We start from the raw sequence: 24,358 nt of genomic DNA on the forward strand, positions 1-24,358 counted from the left end.
GCTGAACAGTTTCCTAATATTGGTTAGTTCTGTTTATTCCTTTCTGTAGCCCTCCACTCTCCTGTCGGATGTGCCGTGTTCCCTCTATAACTATGTCTGTATGTTCTACTGGCAAAATAAAGTCAGAACCAGACTTCTCATCTCTCCTCTTATTCATGTCTGCCATTTTTACACTCTTGCTTCCTATCTGTGGAAACCACTTCCTCCCATCAAAGGGTCTAGAATTGAGCTCCATGACGTATCCAACTCAGTTCATTCTTCAGCATCTCTTATCACTCCTGAATCCCCAGGCAGCATGTGGGATGTGCATGGGCTGACTTTAGAGTTAAAGGGACCTAGGTTTTAATCCCAGCTCCACTGCTTACTAACTCTGTGATCTTGTGCAAGCTACTTAATCCATCCGTGCCTCAATTTTATAATCCATTATATGGGCAAAGTAAATCTTACTTTGCATAGTTCATGTGTGACATAATTGCATTATAATACTTGCACGATGCCTGCTGTGTTCTCTATGTTAGTTTCCTTTCTCTTCCTGTCCCAAAGTCTAACTCTTATTTGCCACCTTAGGACTGGTTTACCAAGAGCCTATCACAACGTATTTTTTGGATAAAAAATACTTTGCATGCATAGACTAATAACACAGATATGCTTTTGCATGACCTCATTTGTTTAAAAGAACAAAAGCAATGTCATAGAGCATTAAGACTCGGCGTTTTGTAAACTCGAATTCTTACAGCTAAGTGGTGAGGAGTTAAAAGTTACCAATATTTCACTTTGGGTAGTTTGCATATTGGATATTTGCTTTATTTTGATGGTTACTGCAGATAAGATCCTTAGAGATTGGGCCGGGTTATACTTTTCTTTATATTCTATGACCCAGTACAGGACCTGGCATTTCTTAGATGCTCAGATAAATGTTTGTTGAACAAATGAATGTTTCATTGAATACAATTGTGTGAGCTAATGAAAGTTAACTAGGTAATTATTTTATACTGAAACAGAATATTTCTGTTGTTTGGTTTTTGTTGGGGCTCAGTTTGGCTGGCTGATGCATAATAACCATGTTTCCTTGCCAGGGTGAGGACAGTGAGGGTGCAGGGTCTGTATTTGGAGGGATGCAATGTGATCATCTGCCCTTCATACTTCCTTCTTTGCTTTTGTTGTTTATCTTCTTTCCTACTAGCTTGTAAACTCCCTGACAGAGACCACAGATAATTTCCCAGTGCTTGTGGCATTGTTAATATTCAGTAAAGATTGGTTGAAGAAAAGTTAGCATTTTGGGATTTTTTGTATGATTTTAGAAATGCCGTATTCTACCTTTGTCCTTTCTCATCTGTTCTGATTTATATGGGTCTTCTCCAGAGCTCTTCAACTGATCCTACCCTTGGATTTATTGTTTTTTAATTTCACCCTTATAAATGCCACATGATTTATGGGAAAGGGTTGAGGCTTTGGAATAAAAAAGACCTGGATTTAAGTTCTGAATTTGTAACTTCCTGGTTGTGTGATCTTGAACAAGGTCTGTAACCTCTTGGTGCCACTTTCCTCCTCCGTGAAGGAGAATTATAATGTGTCATCTACCTGGCAGAGCTATGTTGAAAACTGATTGGACTATACTCATAGTAGGGGCTCTATACAAGTAGTAGGTGTTATTACTATTTTTATTTCCATTCTCTTTACTTTTTTACTACTTATTCTAACCACTACTTCCTTTTCCAATTAAAAAAACACACACACACAACACATTCATTTTTTTCTCCCTGGACCTCTTATTAGCAGCCACTGGAATGTTAGGAGTTGCTGGGGAATGAAATATTATGAACTATCAAAATTTTACTTCATTGGGAACCTTATATCACTTTGAGCAGTGATAAAAGCCCTAATAAGAATAACCACTGTTTGCTTCATTAAAATAATACGAAGACAAATGTGAGTTTTCAGGAAAAAAAGCTCCTCAAATTATAAAGCAAAGAATTGGAAAAAGAAATGACATGTGAAGAATCTAAGAACACAGCGCATATTTAAATTTATGATTTTTTTTTATTCACTCTCTTGCTTTCTTCCATTTATTACAACGGAGTCTAAAATTTTTCTCTCACAACAGGATCATTATCCCTATTAGATTTAAGGACTATTTCAATTGTATTTTTTCTTGAAATAAATGAGTTTGCTGGAATAAACTATTCAGCTCAATATTTTTCATCTTTCTCTAATACAAATGTATTTGATTTCTATAAATCTGAGTGAGGTCAGTCAGGAAATTACACATATTTGTTTTCCACAGGGTATCTGAGCTATTAAGTCATGTTACATTTGTTATAGATCATGTTTGCTATTTGGCAAGATCATTTGAATGACTAAGAACAATATTTTAGAGCATGTAATACAAGGAAAACAACCAGAGAGGAGAATTGAAGCCAAATGTTCCTTACAAGAAATACTTGAAGTAAATAAAATATTCTGTTGTGATTCAACACACTTTTGCATATAAAACACATAAAAATATCATTCAATATTATACATACTACTCATTCTTGTGGTTCATATATGTATACAGATTTCTCTCACATAAGTACATATTTATATTACTTTTCATTAATTTATATGACTTCTCATGTAATATGTGTATACAGTATATTCTTCTTCTTTCTTCCAGCCTCAATTATGTGGATGTTGTCTTGGCTTTGTGCTATTTTAATTATTTTGGCTATTGCTGATATGGATGCAATAGCAAAGACCACGCCATATATCAAATTTACGAAGAAATCCGAGGGAAAAGAGATGCTGAAGGGTTTAAAGCTGTCCAGTGGCCTGCCTCCAGGAGAAGAAGAAGAAACACCCTTCACAGAAGTGGCTGAAATGGCAGAACCAACCCCTGACCCCTCCGTCCAAGATCCTACCTTTGGCACTGCCACTCTCTTCCCCTTTGAAAACTTCACTCTGGACACGGCCGATTTCTTTTTGAATTGCTGTGATTGTTGTTCATCTGCACCTGGGCAGAAAGGAGAACCCGGAGAGACTGGAAATCCAGGTATTTGAAAATATATGAATAATATATTTCTCTCCTGTACATCCTTAGAGCTAAGAGGTGGATTGGAGGTGGAATTGCCCCAGGGGTTTTCTCCATTGTCATGAAAATGGCGATAGGCCTAGGTGTAACTTGTGACAAATGAAAATGGGTCCTGTGTAGCCCAAAGTGGTAGCCACTACTCTCCTGTGTAGCTATTAATAAATATTAAAATTAAAATTAAGAAGGCGGGGGTGGATGGGTGGGTGGGGAGTGATTAACAGGGAAACGTATATGCATATATGCATAGCCCATGGACACAGACAATAGGGTGGTGAAGGCCTGGGAGGAGCAGGTGTGGGGTGGAGGGGATCAGTGGAAAAAAACAAAAACAAAGGGGACATCTGTAATACTTTCAACAATAAAGATAAATTAAAAAAAATCAAATAAGATAAAAATTCAGTTCCTCAGACTAGCCACATGCGGCCAATGGTTAACCTGTTGGGCAGCACAGATATACATTTCCATCACTGTAGAAACTTCTATTGGGCAATGTTGGTTAGAGCAGAGATCAGGTCTACCAGCCCCAGCCCAGGTGTGTAGCTCTTCAAGTTACACAGGCCCACTACCAGTACAATCTTTTCATTAATGCCGATGTAAAAGGGAAAATGAAAATTCTGTTATCTCACAACACGGTGTGCTGCCTGATGGGATTTGGGAGTGCTATTTGTAGTTAGGATTAGAAATGGAATGCCTGTGAGGTGGAGAATAAAGCCAGGATTCAGCTTGCTTCTCATTGAAATTCTGAGTCAACACCGAATTCTTGCCCGGCAATTTTCTCCATTGAACGTCATGATTACATATTTCAAAATTTCAGATGTCTTTCATATATACATTATGAATACACTTTCAGTTTTATTGTCATGTATTTCAGCTTTTACATGTCATGTAGTGGAGAACTCAAGGTAAAGATGAGATCAACATGCCAATTGCAAATTCACTATTCCCTGAAAAAAATTACATATAAATATTTGTTGTATCTTGCTTGAAGAATTTAAAGTTATGAAATCTGGACTTACACATCCCCATTAGGCTTTTCATTCATCTGTTGTAGGAACCTTTCGGGAAATGTGCTCAATATTTATGTAGAGCTGAAATGAGAGGGTAAAGGAGCTGGGCAGTGGTCCGGGGCATCAAGAGTTCAGGGTTGCTAAAACATTATTGGAAACATAATGAGACAGAGAAAATTATATTTACCAGAATTTTTCTTAGTATCATATCTGGTTGGCAGGCTGCGCGGGAGTGCAACCCCCCAAGGGCATGGCCAAGTAAACACAGCTGGTTGCTAAACAGTCTTCTACGCTGTGGGTCTGTAACATCAAGTCTTGTGTTTTACCCAGTGGTGGATGTAGCTGCGTTGTTCTCAGAGCTCAGCCCCACCTGTAAACACATATGACAAATACTCCAAAGGTGTGCCAAGTCATTAGTTTGCCCAGGATGCTCATGTGTCTTCATCTGACTTGTTCTACAAAGAGCAGAGAGCTTAGGAGCTCAGCATGTTGAGGCTATCATGAAATCACGTTGGGGAAACTTCATTACTTCTGTAAATCTCAGTTTCCAAAATAGTAAAATGAGATAAAAATAATCCCAACTACATAGAGTCATCAAGACAACTGAATGAGTTTATACCTATGAGGACTCAGTGTGGTGCCTAGAATAGAATAAGTGCTCAATAAGGGTTTACTTTTTCAGTTAGCTGATCGAGGAATCTTTTTCTACCTCATAAAATACTCTGAGCCTGATAAGTTCCTGTTTTTGAGATTACTGGAGAGATGTTTATTTTGGCTTTGTCAATGTTTAAAAAAAACACAACTTTTTAAAAAAAGTTAGAAATCTAGTATAAGAGCACCATTAAAGAAACTTGAAAACAAAAATAAACCTACTCAAATTCTAACTTGTTCATTGGGTCTTAGCTTATGCCATCTTCTTAAGGATGTCTTCTCTGATTTTTTTTTATATCACTAATGACAGGGTAGCAATTTTTATTTATTTGTGTGGTTATTTGTTTAGTGTTTATCTTTCATGGACTCTCAGCTCCATGAGGGTAGGGATTGCTGGAACATTTTAAAAGTCTTTGTATGAATCTTTAAAAAAATTATAGTTGCCATGTAATATTATATTATGAAGTTTCAACAGTGATTCAACATTTATAACACCTTATGAAGTCTAGTTACCATCTGTCATTGTACATAGTTATGATATCATTGAGTATATTTTTTAGTTGTACATCACATCCTCCTAATTTACACTATAACTGGAAGTTTGTGCTTTTTAATTTCCTTCCCTTTTGCCCATTTCTCCATCCCACCCCCTCTGATAACCATCAGTTTGTTCTAGGGACTCCTGGAATGTTGAGGGCTGATTTTTACCTCTAACTGAGGTGGCTTGGTTTATAGGAAGCCTTAGCAATAGTTCCTGAGTGAATGGGTAAGTGAATGAGCAGGTAAACCAAAAGTGCTAGGTATTGTGGTTTTACTCAAAATCTGAAAGTGTGGTCCATGTGAGGTCAAGAGTCAGGTAATCATTCTGTTCTTGTTGTTTGATATAGCACTATTTCCTGAATCATTAGATCTCTGCTGCAAATCCAGTGACAAGTACTAATGTGCTCAATTTATCTATTTAGATAGTACAGAATTGTAATTGAGTCACAAATATTTTCCTTAGGACTCTCTACTAGTTATTCTCATCCAGATTTTATCATTAGGACACTGGTAGTCACTAGTCTTAATATGATGACTGATTTTTTTCCCCCGGAACTAATGAATTTTGAAAGAGAATTCTTTTTTTTTTACCTTGATGATTTTAAATTCTCTTTTCTAGGTCCTAAGGGAAAGACTGGTGATATGGGGATCCCAGGGTCACCAGGAGTCATTGGACCCCAAGGTCCAAAAGGCCAGAAAGGAGAGAAGGGTAGGTAATTATATTCATTTCATGTCAAAACTCAAGGGATGTTCTGCATCATTTTTAGGACAGCAATTTGTAAATACCAGATTCTTGCAGGGGGGTCAGATTTGTTTAAGCATATTGCGAGTTATATTTGATACAAAAATGTCAACTTTATAAATAGCCAATTGAGAAATTTTAAACTTGCCTGGTAACCTCTCTCTCTCTCTCTCTCTCTCTCTCTCTCTCTCTCTCTCTCACACACACACACACACACACACAATTTTCTATCTCTCATTGGCTTCCCAGCTGACCCAGTGATGGGGCATCATCTCTGGGGAAGGGTCCTTCCTGATATATTGTCATGTGAACTCTTTCTCAGGATGCAAATTAATTTCATACGAGATAGAACTAACTGGAGCAGGCAATCCTATTCCATTTAGGTGGATAGCCTGCCTGCTAAGGAGAATATGACCTATCCTTTGGCTCACACTCAAATCGGGGGCAGTGTCAATGGTGGGAAGAGAACTGAATTCAAATGGAAGAAATCAACCACATAACAGTGACCTCATAACTTTACCTCATCTGAAAATTGAGGGGAATAGACTAGATATCTATTTATACCCTATTTACTTTCAAAATAGATTTGTAGTTAAGTGTGCTTTCATAAATCTTTTCCAGCTCAGAAATTCTATAATTCCACAGATATCATTAAAGAGGGTGTCCTTCCTGGGAAATCCTTGGGTCTGTAAGTGCGTCAGGTATTGAGGGAAGGTTACAGATTCACTGGGACATTTAGAAATTCCTCAGTGAATACCGCCAGCCAGTAGAAATACCATCTATCTATCAAGGTAAATGTTTTAGCCTCAGTGTCACATGTCGTAAGACCTAATATCATCTATACATCACCCTCCACATGGCTCAGGAACTGCCTAACTCATTTCTAGTAGAACGTTCAGTGAAGTAATTACTCAGAAAAGAGGCTAAGGTAAGAGGGAGCTGCTTCACACTTGTCAGTTATGCGATTTTCATTCTCAGAAACATTTAATCCTTTTGTGGCTGAATTATGTTAGCAGAAAACCCTGTGAAATAAAGATGAGTTATGAACCTCCCCAGTGATTCATGCATTTTGGAAGCTAGACTTCTGGAAGTAGAAGAAAAAAAACAGGGAGGTATCCTAAGATAAGGTTCTTAAGAATATGCTTTGATGAAGGATCAAAAGTAGAAATTCATTCAGCCAGTCGATAGCATGGCAACTCCACTTCCCTTTTACTTCCAGACTTAGTCTAGACTCTTAGTTAAGGGCTAAAGTTGAAAAGAAATAAATAGCTCGAATGACTGCATTCTGGCTCATCACACCCTGATTGAGTAAACCCAGTGTAAGCAGTTAGAATCCCTAAGTGAACTTGAGGACCAGGATAACTGTAATAAGGCTCAGTATATGAGTATTGACAAGGACTGGAAACAGAAGTGGCCCTTCACATCCATTCAGGGTGGGGTTCTCTCCAAATGCAGACACACTTTCCTGATGGCCTAAGGGTAAATTTCCACGCTTTAGGTTTGATGTGGAATGGTAATGGAGGAGCTGGATGCTTAGAAAGCTCTGCTGAATGGCTTATGGTGAGATTTCTGCAGTTGCTCTTGTGAAATTTGGGGGAGTCTCCTCTCATGACTTTTAATTTGACTTGGGATATTTTTTTCCTGACAAAAATGAAACAACAAATGTTAGTATTATATAAATAATGTGATTGGTAAATCAATGCCAACCAATGTAATAGGCATTCATGTTTGACTCTGTACACATTTCTAAACTTTTTTGTATCTCAATTTCTTCTGTGATAAAAGTGGTAACAAAAATATCTGTCCTACAGTTTTTAAAGGGAGGTGCTATAAACTTTCTTAAATGAAAAGTGTCCTAAATGGTGAAATACGCTGTTATATAAGCCCTCCTATTATATGAGAGGCTGTATTAATATCAAATAAAAATTAACATTAAATTTAAAAGGCTAGATTAAATTACAAAATCATGTTAAGAACTTGGAACATTACCTGGTACAAAGTAGATGATCAGTGAGTCAGCTGTCATTCTTACTATTATTGTTGTTCTTCTCATTTGCAATTAAAATAAGTCTCCTATGGCAGCTCTAATAGGACTGGGCTTCAGCCAGGCCTAGGATAAAAGTCCATTTTGTGGTAATATGGCAAATATCTAAAAACCCAGATTCAATTTTTTTTTTCAAATACAAGTTCTTACAGTTCTATAATTTGTCCAAAGAGTATATGAAAAATTTTCTGAAAAAAAAAATTGGCTTTTCTTGATGCTCTATGTCAAGGACAGTATTTTTTTTCCTGGACAGGTTTTGTTTTTTTAATATATATTCATATTATGGATTTCAGAGAGGAAGGGAGAGGGAAGAGAGAGATAGAAACATCAATGATGAAAGAGAATCATTGATTGGCTTCCTCTGATGTGCCTTCTATTGGGGATTGTGCCTGAAACTCAGGCATGTGCCCTGACAGGGAATTGAACTGTGACCTCCTGGTTCATAGGTCGATGTTCAACCATGACTCATGCTTGGCTGGGATGAATGAGTTTTGCTATGATGAATTGTAGCCAAATGAAGAATGTTGTGCTCTGTGTTAAACTCTGCATGATACACTTTCTCAGGAATTGTGGGGAATATGAAGATGAGGACATTTTAACTGTCATTAAAAATTCATAATAAGAAAGAAACAAACATGTACATCTGTAACAAAAGACTGCATGTTATGAGTTTTGTGAAAGATTTGAAGAGCTGCGGGAACACTGTTGGAAAAGCTGAGTTCTATTTGGAGAGATTGGCACTACCCCCAAATCTGCTTTAAACAATTTACCATCAATTGGAATAAAATATTGCTAATGATGCCCAATAACCTTTTCCCATATTGTTTTACTTTATTTATTTATTATTTTTATTGAATTTATTTGGATGACATTGGTTAATACAATTATGTGGGTTTCAGTGTACAATTCTATAATACATCATCTGTATATTGCATTGTGTGTTCACTGCCCCAACCATATTGTTTTACTTTTACAAATTTTGGTAAAGGAAACATTGGAATGTGAGATGGCTGTGAAATGGATGTTAGTTTTATCAGAACTAATATAATTGGAAGAAAGTTAATCTTGGCATCATTTTAGGACTTAAGGGAGAACGTGGGGACCAGGGAACAAGTGGCGTTCCGGGATACCCAGGAAAACCTGGAGAACCAGGTAGAGTATAAATATTCCCGTTGTAGAGTACAAACTATATCATGTGCGAAGTATAGTCCTTGATTTTCTTCCTGTTTGTATTCCAAGCTATGCCTCTTCTAATAATTCAGTGTATTGGTCTGTTGGACTGTGAGTATATAGCTAGGAATTTGGAGACTAGATAAAGGCATCTGAGCTCTGTTCCTCTTTCTAGCTGTCTTTGGGAAAAGATTCCTGCATCTTTCTGGGTTTTAGTTTCTTTGCCTGAAAGGTTTGGGTTTGGATAGAGAATATGGAGATGTAAGAGAATACTTAGATTGGGCCAAAATGCAAACTGTAATGAGAAAAATGAGCAACTATATTTTTACTACTCTTTATTATCTTAAGAGTAAAAAAATAAATAAATAGAACTAAATACATGAGGTCAAAATACAAGCTATCACTTCTCGGTAGCACCAACTCTTCCCCTTATAAGACAGGTGCTGATGTGAGTGGCCCCATGCAAGGTCTCCTCCCACAACCATTACTGAGGCAAGAGCCAGGTTTCCAGCCCAGCTGGCATGGCTCAGTGGTTGAGCATCAACCTATGAACCAGGAGGTCACGGTTCGATTCCTGGTCAGGGCACCTGCCTGGGTTGCGGGCTCAATCCCCAGTATGGGGTGTGGCAAGAGGCAGCCAATCAATGATTCTCTCTCATCATTGATGTTTCTATCTCTCTCTCCCTCTCCCTTCTTCTCTGAAATTAATAAAATACATATATATAAACCTGTCTCTCTCTCTCTCTCTCTCTCTCTCTCTCTCTCTCTCTATATATATATATATATATATATATATATATATATATATATATGTGTGTGTGTGTGTGTGTGTGTGTGTTATGAGTTTTGTGAAAGATTTGAAGAGCTGGTTTCCAGTCCCAGGTAGTAGAATATGTTTCTATTTTGTGAGCTCTGTGATCATAGCATATTGTTCATAGCATATGTGGTCCGTAAACATTATTTTAATTTTTCATTTCAGGTGGACTAGGTCCTAAAGGGGCCAAAGGAGACACTGGACTGGCGGGAGTGAAAGGACAAAAAGGCTCCAAGGGGGACACGTCTGTCAATGCTACCAAAGGAGATAAAGGAGACCGAGGGGCTGTGGGCTCTCCAGGCTTGAATGGAAAGCCTGGGGCCAAGGGAGAGAAAGGGGACCGGGGGGAGAAGGGCTACTGTGGAAACTCTGGGGAGAGGGGAGGAAAGGGGGAAAAAGGTGAGGTGGGGCTGAAAGGAGAAAAAGGTAGCAAAGGCGATATTGGGATGGAAGGCAGAAGTGGCCCAGAGGGCCTACCTGGAGCCCGAGGTGACCCAGGGGCTAAAGGAGAAAAGGGAGCTGTAGGTCCTCCTGGTCTGGTGGGACCTGCGGGGCCAAAGGGTGAGCTTGGGAGCAAAGGGGTCCGAGGATCTATTGGGAAGAAGGGCTCTCGGGGCCTCAAAGGCTCCAAGGGGGAGATGACCAGAGTCCCACGGTCGGCTTTCAGTGCTGCTTTATCAAAGCCTTTCCCGCCTCCCAATGTCCCTATCAAATTTGACAAGGTTTTCTATAATGACCAAGGGAATTACAGCCCTGTCACCGGGAAGTTTAACTGTAGTATTCCTGGGGCATATGTGTTTTCCTACCACGTCACGGTGAGTGGCCGACCCGCTCGGATCAGCCTGGTAGCCTGGAATAAGAAGCAGTTCAAGTCCAGAGAAACACTCTATGGTCATGAAATAGACCAGGCCTCTCTCCTCGTCATCCTGAGATTAAGTGCAGGGGACCAAGTCTGGCTGGAAGTTTCCAAAGATTGGAATGGAGTGTATGTCAGCGCTGAGGATGACAGCATTTTCACGGGGTTCCTTTTGTACCCAGAGGAAACGCCTGGAATTTCACCATAAACTTGTGTCTGAACACTGTAGTTTGGAGTGAGTGAAATAAGTCAGGTAACAGAGAATAGTGCTCTTAGAAAAAATAACTTTCATTATTTTTTCATGACTATAAAAATAATACAGAAAAAATGATGTCACTTAGTGTCAATTGCTGTTGCTACTTTAAGGCATCATGTTTTAAAAAAATAATTACCTATCTGTATTTGCGAGCATATGTCTGTTCACTTAGTAGATAGTTTTTTCCATTTGATTATAATGGCATTTCTCAAGCCATTTAAGTAACTAATATTTGTATACAAAAATATAAATGTGATTTATAATTAATAAATTGTAAATATCTTCTATATCTCATATAAATGTGTGTAACTACTTTCTGTATGGAAGGCAAATAGCTGATATATCATGATGGGCAGGTATCACTCAAAAGTTTCCAATTCTGTTAGGAGGGTTGCCTTCCAACCAAATGGAACTCTTCCCATACTAGATTAATTCTGGGAGAATACACAGAAAGAATGTTAATGACTAGCTAAAATATCTTTAAAATTAACCAGAGTGTAAAGATTTGCTCATAAAACACCTGTTTTATATGGACTTATATATTGGGTAAAATGTAAAAAGAAAGTTAATAAAGAAATTGCTAAATTCAGTCATAACAAAGACCTAGCTATTCATCAAATTAGTGTGCTTAGAAGAACTGAATGTCCCCCAAAGACCCAAGAGTAAAAGTAGATCATTATTGATCCCTTTCTTCATGGAAGAACATTCCATTTGGATAAATTCTTTGGATTCATGATCATCATCTCCATAATTAATTCCTGTTATTCAGTGATAACACTGTTGGAACAGGTGGGTATTCGGGAATTTACTTGCAATGAGAATATTTAATAACTGTGAATATAGAATAATCCAACAGCCTCATATTTGAAGAAGTGAGTTTATTGAATCTAAATGGGAATTGGTTGAAGAAGGCATGTAGTTAGGCAGATTTGCTAATCTTGGTGAGTCAACTCAGGAAGTGGGTGATGGGGAACTGGGGAACTTTCTGGTTTTGTTCTGCCAGACAGACAGACTTTGACAAGCATCATCCACTTTTCAACTTCTCTCTATATATGAGAATCTCAAATATGTGTTTAGAGGAAAGCCATTTCTGGAAGTTGTTATTATGAGTTACTGGGAAAAAAGTTGGTTCTGCATCAAACAAATGTTGGAAATGCTATCTCCTGTATCTTCCTCTTGTAAATTCATAAAGCAAGCTAGTGTATCCTGACATTCCCACAGAAAAGAAATATAATTTGTTTTATCCAAGACTCCCATTTTTACTTTGAGTATAGGACTCATCAAATAACATTCTGTGGAACGGCCTCATGTAGGATGCCCATTTTAGAAACACTGTGTTAGTTTCTTATCCGAGGACTACCTAGCAGGCGGGGTAAGTTCACTCTTGACGTTTTCCCTTCCTTCAGCAGTTTTTCTCTATTTAGACTGTAATATTGCTTAGTGGAGGCTTTCCTGTATTTGTCAGAGGGAGAATAAGATAAGCCACATGATTAAATCAGTGATGCTTGCATTTAGAAATTTTCCTTTTCCATTTTGAGGATTGGGTATCAAAGACATTCAGAAACTTCAAGTTTTGTTCCTCTCTCTATATATATTTCTCTCTCTCTCTCTCTCTCTCTCTCTCTCTCTCTCTCTCTCTCTCCACACACACACACACACACACACACACACACACACACACACACATTTTTTTTCTTATGCCTTTTCCATTATTGGATTGAAGGGATTTGGGGAGGCTAAGAGCAAACAAACTTAGGAAGATGGAAGAGAAAACCACATTATGATGTAAAAGGCAGTTGGACAGAGGACCAGTAAGGGAGCAGCAATTTATATGGAAGATTTATGACACCACGTGTGTTTGTGGTAAACATTTATAGGAAGCCTGAAGTTAAGGGCTTAGGGTTAGGATCCAGGATTGGTGGCTAATTATGAACTTTTTAGGGTATCCACACTAAGGAAGTTCATAGCCTTTAAAGTGGCTTTGGGGGGTGGCTTCTTGGTTCTTTGCCACTTTTTTGTTATGAGAGGGAAGTAGCACAACAATGCTCCATTTTTCAATTATATCATGTCTTCCTTGTTATTGACAGCACAAAATTAAGGAGTGACTCTCTCTTATTTCCAGCATTCGAATACAGCCCCTACCTACCCCTACCCTAAAGTCTGTCAAATATACAGACCTCTCCCCTGAATGCCCTGAGTATTAAACTGATAGAGTTAAACTGACATCTCAAACTTAAAATGAAAAGTGAAGCTTCTGAAATTTTCCCCAAGGTGCTCCTCCTAGATCTTGCCCCAACTCACAGAATGACCACCACTTCTGGGCTTGCTCAGATCAGAAACCTGTCTTTGATTTTTCCATTTCATACTTAAATCCAACCTGTCAGGAAATCCTTTTGATTCATTCCCCAGAAGGTATCTAAAATTTGATGACTTCACACATGTTTGCTTCTATCATCCTAGTCAAGCCAACATTACTTATTACCTGAATTATTTATTGCAATAATGCCTAAACTGGATCCACCTAAGTAATATACAAAGGGCCTAGGGTTAAAATACCAATGGGATCCAACATTACATATATTTAAATTTTTTTAAATTTTGAATCAAGCTTACAAATAGTTATTTAAAATATTTTCTATCCTCCTACATTAATGTATGCTTTCATATCAAAAAAGTAAAAATAATCTACTTTTTGTATGACTGACAGTAAACAAAATATCAAAGATGACTGAATTGCTATTGTGCATGTCAGAGTTCTATTAATAAGCAGGTGGTGTTTGGATGAGTAGTAAAAGAAAGATATTCATGAATTATTAGATATTTATCATATAGATGTTATTCTTAAAAGTTAATTTCAGAAAAATACTATTTGTTTTCATAATTAAAATTTCTACATAGTTTATATTCTATTGACAGTATTTTTTCAAATTAGACCACATTTGTTGAATCATTGTATTTGAACATTGTGTTTTAAAATTTAATTTCAATTTGGAGAAATTGCTCTGCTAAATTAGCAATCAGGTTTGGAAATGAATCATGAATTTTACGTATGTTCAAATATTGTCATTGGGGTTGCATAGGCTATATTATCACTATTGTAAACAATATTGCAAAATATTTAAATTTCATTATACAAACTATAATCACATATATTGTCATTTTCATCACCTCTTAAAACAACATTCTAAAATCTAGATCAATTAGGATAAATACAAATTTATCCTGCATAAATACAAATTTAGAGAGATACAAATTGTTTAATATGTTTAGCCATTAAGTCTGTAACTATTGCCAACACTGGGCAATTCATGAGTATCTTAAGAATGATGAAGTAGAACATAATGTAAAGCATGAAAATGAATACTCAGCACAACTGAGATATAATACTTCGTTATCTATGGCATTTATGCTCTCCAAGGGGAGGTAGATGAGTTCTGTTGTACTTCTCTTAGTTAAGCAATCCATTGTTTAAATCCTCCCCACACACCAGAGCAGTGTCTATCTGCCACGTTTGCAGCAGCGCAGCCCACTGGTTGTGATGGCATTTGGAGGCAATCACCTTCTGTTTGATGCACACAGGGCAGGAGGCCTGGAGAAGAGCTTCCCCGGGGCCTGAAAGATGCTAGTCATTGGAGTACCTGGTTAGACTGCAGGCTGTGCTGTAGCAGAATTGAGCCCAATTTCTAATAAAGGTGCCCTGGGTATCATCATAATTTACATGTTGTCTGTCTGTTTTTTGCAGGACTTCCTCAAGCATGGGGTGCAGGACAGGGAACCCTCTTGCCTGGGTCTAAAGGCAGTATCACCTGTTTCTGCTCTGACACCTTCAATCAAAGCAATTCTGTTAAAAGGAAGCTGGATCATCTTATTCATCTGCTCAAAGCCTCTTGAAGCCCTCATCTCATCCAGAATAGAAGCCGAATCCTTACTATGATGAAAGAGGCCTCGTGTGACCTGGCCCCAGCTTCCCTTCCCACTTCATCTCCTGCTATCTCCTCCATGCTTGCCCTGGGCATTGCCCTCAAGGCTGTTTCTCAAACTCACCGGGCATGTTTCCACTCAAGGCTTTGCATGTGCCATTCTATCTAAATGGTTGTTACCAAGGTAACTTCATGACTGACCCATTTCTCTCCCCCAAGCCTTTATTTAAACATCACCTCTTCAGTAAGGTGTTCTTTGACCACTCAATTTTAATTGCAGTCCCCATGCCCAACCCTCTTCCCTGCTTTATTTTTCTCCATAGCACTCACCATCATCTAAAGTATTGTAGTTCACGTACTGATCTTCTTTGTTTTCTGTTTTCCCATTGGAAGGTAAGTTCCATGGATTTTTGTCTGTTGATTGCTCTATCCCTAGCTAGCACCAGGACACTCAATATGTGTTCAGTGAGTAAAGGTTGATAGGGTCCAAACTGATGTAGTAGTTGTAGATCTCTTCATAAGGTGGTGCTCACAGACTATCTTTGCTTTTGGTTTTTATCTTAAAACAAAAGCCAACCAGCAAGTCTGTTGCAATGTAAATAAAACAGTAATCTATACTTCACAATCAAGAATCTGGCTTCTATGGGGTTACAGTAAGAAACAGCTACTGGAGGGGGACAAAGTGTCAGGAACTGAGCTTTGTGTGTTCAATGAGCCTCAAGTGAGACCACAGAAGCATGGAGCAGTTAGACAATGTGCCAAAGACACCAGTGTGACAGGTGTGGAGCCATGAACTCCACCCTTAACCAGCGGAGCAGGGCAGAGTTTACTAAAAAGCTTGGCTGGTGAAAACTGGTGTAATGGGAGAACAGTAGTAGCCTAGTTTCTCAAGGCTATCATGCCAAGTGGGAAAGGGAATGAGAAGAACAAGAATCCACTGACAGCTGAGCAGGGGGTGCAAGACTGGACTGGGCCTCATGTAAAACTGCAGGCGAAACCAGTTCAGTGCTGAGAACGAGACGGTATTTGGACACTCTGATCAGTCTAGTGTACAATCCATGTGAATTCAGTGGAAAATTTTAATAGAAGTGCTTAATTGTGTTAGGAACTAAAATGAAAGCATGTTTATTGTTATTTGAATTATAAGAATCATACTGCATCTAATGGAGCTGGCATGAGAGATTTGCATATTCTGAAGAGGGAAGTGCATGGAAGTGTCTCTCTTGTCCTGAGCTTGTGGAATGAGCAGAGGAGGCAGAAGCCTCATTCTCTTACTCTCTGTGCAGTCGTTCATTTACTTAGGGTTACTGAGTGTTAGGCACTGTTCGTGGTACTGAAGATAAATCAGTGAGCACAACAGGGAGAAAAACCTCTCTTTGTAGAGCTTATGAAGAGAATGAATAAACATTCTCTAGGATATTAGTTATGGAGTATGTCAGGAGGTAATAAATGCTATGGAGGAAAATAAAGCAGGAAGGGGGATTAGGAGGATCAGGGTAGGTAGGGGAGGAGTGCGAGGGATTTAATATACAGGTCAGAAAAGGCCTCACTAAGAATGTAATATTTCAGCCACGATGTGAAGAAGGCAAAAGAGCAAGTCCTCTCTGAGAAAGCCGGGAAAACACAAGAACAGTATCCCTAAGGTTGGAGCTCGCCTGGTAAAAAGTCTGTGGCCTACAGGAAGTGGGGTGAGGTCAGAGAGGTAGTGGGGTGACAGAGTGTGTGGGACATGTAGGCTATTGTAAAGATTTAGGTTTTTACTGTGAATTTGGTAGATGCAGAGATGCACCACCCAGATTCCCTTCAAGGAAAAACCAGATGCTCCTCTGAGGACACAGTGCTCAGCAGACAGCCTCTGGCTTCCAGCTCCTTCAGTGTCTGCCCAGCTGCAGGGCTGTCTCTTTTGAGGTGATGCCCTTCCCACGCCAGCCCACATTTGGTCACCGAGAAAGGCAGGTGGATAAAGGCCAGGCCATCTTAGCCCTTGCTGGTCACCTGGATGGGCCACGCTCTCTACAGAGCTTCTGCAGTTTGGCCAACGCTTTGCTAGGATTTCACTGGAGTCCAACTCTTCCCTGCCCAGTTCTGACTCCTTCCCCTTTCCTCCACAGCAGTTGATTCCTCATTAACATTTTGCATCTCAAAGTCTCTTTGCACATCTGCTCTGGAGACCCAACTGATGACCTTGGGATATAAACTGTGAAAGTGGTAGAGGGTACAATTTTGTGGACCACTTGTTCACTGCACATTCACACCTGTGCATACCCCCACCTACACACACACACACACACACACACACACACACACACACACCCCTCTCCTTTGCTCTGGGTCAGGGCTGAAAGCACTAATTAGTTAATTAATTAACATTTTCAGAACACTTTGGGCCTGATGTTTAGATCCAAAGAACCTCTGTTGTCTGACTGTAGTGGTTAAGTACACAGACTCAGGAACCAAAAGCACGGGGTTAGAACTTCATTTACTAGCCAAGTGACCTTTAGCAAGACACTTACTCTATCTGTTCTTTAGTTTCCTCATCTGTAAAAATGAGAATTTGGTGTTCTGAATGAGTTTATACTTGCAAAAACTCTTAGAACTGTGTCTGGTACGTAGTAAGTGCTAAACAGATGTTTGTCAAATAAGAAAGCCAGCTTTATTTGAGTCAAATATGAGAGACGATGCATGTTGTATATGGGTCAGACCCCTTTTTGGGGTATTAGCTTTTCTGCTGATAGGCTTATGAGTGGGGAGGTGAAATCAGGATTGGTTTGGGTTCAGTGTAGTATCAGTGGTGAGTGTGTTGGTTGAATTGGAGTCATGCGTTTGATTGGAGTATTTCTATAGAATATCTAGTATTTAAAAATACAAAAAACAGTGTTTTATAAAAGATACATGAAATAAAATGTTACTCCTTTGAAATGAGATTGAGGTTCACCCTTTCCTCTAAATCACTACTAATAGAGTTAATACATCAAAGTGCAGGCCTTCATCTTCCTATTTAGGCACCAGGACCATTGGATTGACACGCTGACCATGAGCTTCCTATACACCTGAACAAGGCGCCGAAAGAGAGCCTAACGAAAGATGGATGTTTTGCTGATCTGAAAGGTAATGGCAGTGACAAATGAGACCTCCCAGTGGACCATAGCGAGGGGTAGTGGCAGGAAATTGCATCGGCTCAATGATTAAGGCAACATCAGCAGTCAGAAGACAGCAGCGGGGCAGGTGGCCTTGGTCTCGCTGCTGCCTCATTTGCTGCGCCTCACAGGGTGATGTGTCTGAAATGTGTCTGCAGGGCCCACAAACCTGCTCCTCCCCCCCCTTTTTTTTTCCTGAGGATAAATGAGCTACAAAAATTTTGGAACATCCAGATTATTAAATGTCAGAACTATTGCCAAAGCAGCACACCTACTCTCCTTGGGTGTTGAATGCAAGTTAAAATTGCCTCTGGCAAAAGGTTTTGTGAAGGTCTTATTCATTCCTTTTAATTCAAGAAAAATTAATGAGCACCTACTATGTACCAGGCACTGGGCTCGATGCCAGGAACATGAAGATAAATGAGATAATTTCTTGTCTTCAAGGGAGTCACAGTCGAATGGAAGAGGTGACTAAGCGAAGACAATAGTTGTTTCATCTTTTCTGCTTCAAGGATGGTCAGAGACCTAAATGCCATGGCTATTATAGAGGGCATTGAGAAAACACTTCTTCCAGCAAGTTAGTTGATTGATGTTCTTGTTTACCCCATAGAGTACTAGGTTAGCAATTGATTTAGGAAGGTTCAGCCTCAGTGGGAGAAAAATGTAAACAAAGTATTCAAGAACAACATTTTCACGATTGGGTGTTACCATGTGGCACCTTAAATCTTGTTTTGAAGACCTTGGATTGATAAGCAGGAGAGGATTAAAGAACTCACATCCGGAAATCAGAAGTTGACCTGGCAAAGTCAAGGACCAAAGGAGGCAGACAGAGGCTTTCATCTGAACCTGTTAAGAATCTCTGTGATCACTTCATCAGCTCCTCTTGAAAGATGAGGGTCCAAGGCCTGGATTCTGCTACTCAAAAGGTTGACCCAAGGACTCACAGATTATGACATTCACATTCCAGTCAACGGCTTTTGGTTTAAAACAGAAAAAAAAATATATTGGGATATGACATACCTATAGAAACGTGCACACATGTTGAATGGACAGCTTGGTGATTTTAAACAGATGGCTACACCCATGACATCAGCATCCTGCCAGGTTGGTGAAAATGTCCACAACCTGGCAGGGCTTCCTTGTGCCCAGGTCCAGTCAAATCACTCCACCCTACAAACATAACTACTACTCTAATTTCTATCACCACAGATTAACTTAGCATGTTGCTGAACTTCATATAAATGAAATGATACAGTTTGTAGACTTTCATGTCTGGCTTTCTCCCCACCCCCCTCGGCCCCCCAACAGTCGGTCTGGGAGATCGTCATGCTGGTGTGTATATCAGTAGTGCTTAAAATGTCGGACATCTTTTCATATGATGATTGACCATTTGTAATCCTCTTTTGTGAAGTGCTTGTCCAATTGTTTTGCCAAGTTTTAGTTTATTTGTCTTTTTCTTATTGATGTATAGAAGTTCTTTAGATTGTCTTCTTGCAAAACTCCTGAGTTTGAACCCCCTTCTCTTTTCCTACAAGTGGGCCAATTTGTTTCCTGAGGCTCCTCCTCCCTTTCATTCATTCCTCTCTTTGGTTCCTAAAATTCTCAAACACAAGCTCCCCTGATGGTTCTCTATGTTTGCAGGACTAAATTGCTTCCAAAAAGCAAATTCATGCTTAGATGTAAGTGACTAAAATACTTTGTTGTTACTTTAACCCCTAGGTATTTATCTTTTAAAAGGAAATGAAGCCAACCAACAGAATATCTGATGGTGGAATTTCAGAAACAAGGAAGTTGATGGGGAATTTTTTTGAGGTAGAATGTCCAATGAAAGACACTTTTTGATATCTCCGAAATCCATCAGTGCTGTCATTTTCTCTGAATTTGGGGCAATTAGCTTTAAGGAATGTTTGACAAAGGGAAACATTTATTTATCAACAAATGATTGCCTCATTAAAAAAAATACTTGGATTACTGGTTTCAGGACTATTTTCAAAGATTGACCATCAATGACTTACTACCAGCCTGGAAACCGTCTGGTGCAATGTCCCAGGGAGGCCGTTGTCTTAGAAACCATTGTCAATATTGTGATAATGATTCTCCAGGAGATTATAAAATGTGCTTATGAAGTTAGTGAGTGATGCTAGATTGGGAAGTGGAGTCTAATACCTGATAGGCAGGAGAATGATTTAAGATGACCTTGAAAATGAGGGTAAAAAAACCCCAGCAAAAATAAGAAGAAATATCAATGAAGGCAATTTATGTGATAAGGAGGGACCAAACAAACAAACAAACAAACAAACAAAAAAACACAAAAAACCCCCAAAATTAGAAAAAAGAAAGAAAAAGAAAAAAGAAAAGAAAATATTTAAAAAGAGGTGTGTACAGCTGGCTAGATCCAAGCAGTCTCTGCTCATCCTCAAGAAAACATGTGTCTGAGATGTCCACCCTAAGCACATGGACCATTTAATCTCTCACTGTAAAACCAGTTCTCAGCTGTGTGTTAAACACAGAATGGGGGCACAGATTTGAGACTTCTCATCTGTTTCTGCCATAAATATTTCACTTGTCAAATATTTATTGGTCACTAACTGTCAGGTGCTGAGATAGCTAATCATTACCCAACTTTATAAATTCTTTAATTAAAGTATTTATTAATTATATAAAAGAGAGGTTGAAAGCAGTCTGAGAGGACTAGGGGAGATTTTGCATTAATTTATTTACTCACACAGTAAGTATTTAGTGAGTGTCTGTCTCATACTAGGCATCATGCTAGATGCGGAGGACACAGCTTGGAACAAGATGAGTCTTTGCCATCATGGAGCTGGCAGTTTAGTGAGAAATGTGGTGAGCCGGCACGGCCATGGCATACTCAGTCCCAGGGCACCTTATGTGCCGCGCCAGCTCAGCCAGGTTCGGTGAGCCTGAGCGGGGGTGGTGAAGGATTGAGAAAAGACAGACAAGATAATGAAAGCTGGGTTCTTGGTGGGACACTGTCCTCTCTTATGGAGAGCTAGCGACAGCACCACGGACTACAAGCCGTGTCTTTATTTTATAGCCAGATTCCACGAGGCAAAGTAAGGGCATGATCAAGATGTTTACAACATTCCCGTGGGTTTCGATCCTACTCAATTACATGCACCTGAACTATATCAAGCCCACATCACTCAGGCACGTGGGGCCACGTGTTCAGACCATAGGTTCAAGCTTACTGTTGGCTATAATTGTGCTGGGAGGGCTCTGCCCTCCAAGCTGGGACTTGCACGTGACTTTGCCATGAGAGGACCGTGCCCTCTCATTAGTCTGAGGCTTGAACCTGTCCAAACACTGTAGCCCCTCTCCACAAGAAAGGCAGAGGAGTTGACATTAAACTGTGTCATGAAGTACTTCTCTGGTGAAAAAGGGAGGAAGGCCATTCCTGCTAGAGGCGCCTATACATAGCATCACAGAGTTTGGAAAGAAGTAGATGGATTTGGAAAACTGCAAGTGATGGGATGTAGTTGAAATCATTGGAATGCATTTAATGAGAATCCAGTGGAGTAGGTTCTTCCAAAAGTGTTGCAGCTGAATTCTACCACAAGCTGGAATTGATTTGTGTGTCTGTCTATTTATCATCCTATCGATGTAAGATCCTTTCTGTGGATGGTACTGATAAACACTGGGGGAATTCATATAGACATGAATGTGGCAGGGTTCCTATTTTAGCCTTAAAGTTTCTTAGAATATAGGAGCATCATATCTAAATGATATGTAGGTAAAGGAAGCTGAGAGGTGGATTAAAATGGAAGGAGCTAGTTTCAAGGTTCAATTTGACTCCATTCTATAATAATCAAGATAGAATTAAAAAAATGTTTTATTGATTTTTTTTTAGAGAAAGAGGAAGGGAGAGTGATCTGCATCCGGCATACCCCCTCCTGGGGGTCAATATGCCCTAACTGGGGAATCTAACCTGTGACCTGTTGGTTCCTGGGTTGACTCTCAACTGCTGAGCCTTACCACCTGGTCTAAATTTTTTATAGGGATTTCCCATCCTTTACCATCAACTGTTCAAAGAGTTGTATAGCTGTTTTGGGCTATTCAGCTCTACTGAGAAGTGTCAGAGCAGACACAAGATAAACCTATTAAAGTGTCAAGAAGAAAACAGCCCTAAGGGTTACCAACTGACCATTTCCTGGCCAAATAACTTTTAAGTATCAGATTCAAAAGGGCCAATTTAAGGTTACATTTATTATAGCCTCTTAAGTATCTTTCAGAAGCATTGGGTATCTACATCTCAGCTTTTTCTGCAGTAACCAACAATTCTGAAATCTCAGTGGCTTACAACGTTTACTTCTCACTCTTGTGTTGAGTGTGATTGTAGCTTTGCTCAGCTCTGGTTGGCTCTCCTGGAGTGGGCTCCAGGCTGTGGACTGGATTCAAGTCTGTTTCATTTGGGGACTTAAGTGGGAGGAGAAGCTATCTAAGGATAGTTTTCTTCAAGGGGAAGGACTAAAACTCAACAAATGACAGAAACTTTCAATGCCTTTAAAAGTTTCTGCTTAGACATGATAAAAATCATAGTCACTCAAACTCCATTTGCAAAGAGTCATCTGACCAAACCCATAATTGAGAAGTATACTTTTTCCTTGGGACAAGGGTAAGAGAAGGTAGCGTGAATGTTTACTGATCAACACAATCTTCCATAATGTATATATTTATGTACTTGTTTTATAAGATAACTTCTACAGGTAAACTGAAATCTCAGAAGTGTCCTGATCAGCTATTAGAAACAACTACATTTCAGGGGAAATGTTCTTTCTAAGATTTTCTTTCATGCTCTACTAGAAGAGTTGATATTAGAAATGGATACACAGTAATGATCTGAAATACTTGGGGTGAGATTGCTATGGGAAAAATTCAAATTCAGACTATAATAATTTGGAGGTATCCATTTGTGAGAAATGTCTGCAGTTATTCATTAATATAGAATTTACATGACATTACTAGTCAGTCAGGCAAGATTTGAGTGACTCGTGGGTCTTTAAGCTTGGAAACATGTGTTTTTAGGGGGGGAGGTTGGGGTGGAATGGGGGCAATGGTGAATGTTTTATAGTATAGATTAAGTTACATACAATTGCTATGGGACTGATACAGTCTTTACATCTTAATTGGTTGAAGAGTGTGCCTTACAACTGATTTTCCTTTGCAAAGGCATGCGGTTTGTTGCCATGATTTCTGCTCTAACAAGTGCCAGAAGTAGTTATTTTCCCAGTGTGTGGGGAAAGTATAAATCAGACCTTGTGGTGGGACTGTAAATGTGGCTCTGTCTGAGGAATAAACTCATGAGTTCAATTTGGTTATAGACTTACGGATTAAAACTCAGATCGGCTTAACTGCAGTGCATTTTGTGTGGTTATTCATTTAATTTATTTTTAAAAAATATTTTTATTTATTTCAGAGAGGAAGGGAGAGGGAGAGAGAGATAGAAACATCAATGATGAGAGAGTGTCATTGATGGGCTGCCTCCTGCACACTCCCTACTGGGGATTGAGCCTGCAACCCTGGCATGTGCCCTTGACCGGAATCAAACCTGGGACCTTTCAATCCGCAGGCTGATGCTCTCTATCAATGGAGCCAAACCAGCTAGGGCTTTTGTGGTTATTTAAATGGTGTAAGATATTACATAGCATGATGAAAATGTATTTTCCATTTCTTCTTGTGCTTTGACATTGTATTAGGTATTGTTGTAGCGTGCAATGATGATGACTTTAGATTATTATTCACACTTCAGCTTCAGTGAACACTGCTTAACAACGGAGCCATTGAGCAATTTTAGTAGACTTAGAGATCACAATGAACCTCTCTAGTTAAGAAGTATCACTCTGTACCATGCTTAGGACCCACAATTCAGCACAAGGCAGCCCATCCTGACATGTGCATCAAATTAGTTCTGTTTTTCAATACAGATGATATAAAACATTCCTACAGAAAACTAATTATCAGTGTTCTTAGAGCCATAAGAATTTGTTGAGTGGGTAGAATATAAAGCAGTAAAGAACTTTGATCTTATATATAAAGAAATAAATTAAAGCCCTCATAAATTATTATGAAGTGATTGAAGTGAAGTTGCTTCTTCCTTTCCCTCCACTTTTGTTTGTTTTTTGGCTGTTGTAGT

The 24,358-nt window shown here is 39.2% G+C and overlaps 1 protein-coding gene across 1 annotated transcript; it reads left to right on the forward strand.

Annotated features, from left to right (window-relative positions):
• Positions 1-2,664: 2,664 nt before the first annotated feature.
• OTOL1 (otolin 1) lies at positions 2,665-11,102 on the forward strand. The gene is made up of 4 exons (XM_054711049.1): positions 2,665-3,031; positions 5,888-5,977; positions 9,135-9,206; positions 10,213-11,102. Exons 1-4 carry the CDS (start codon positions 2,665-2,667, stop codon positions 11,100-11,102), a joined length of 1,419 nt encoding a protein of 472 aa, XP_054567024.1.
• Positions 11,103-24,358: the final 13,256 nt, after the last annotated feature.

The sequence above is a fragment of the Eptesicus fuscus genome, chromosome 3 (genome assembly GCF_027574615.1).
Source record: "Eptesicus fuscus isolate TK198812 chromosome 3, DD_ASM_mEF_20220401, whole genome shotgun sequence".
Classification (NCBI taxonomy): domain Eukaryota; kingdom Metazoa; phylum Chordata; class Mammalia; order Chiroptera; family Vespertilionidae; genus Eptesicus; species Eptesicus fuscus.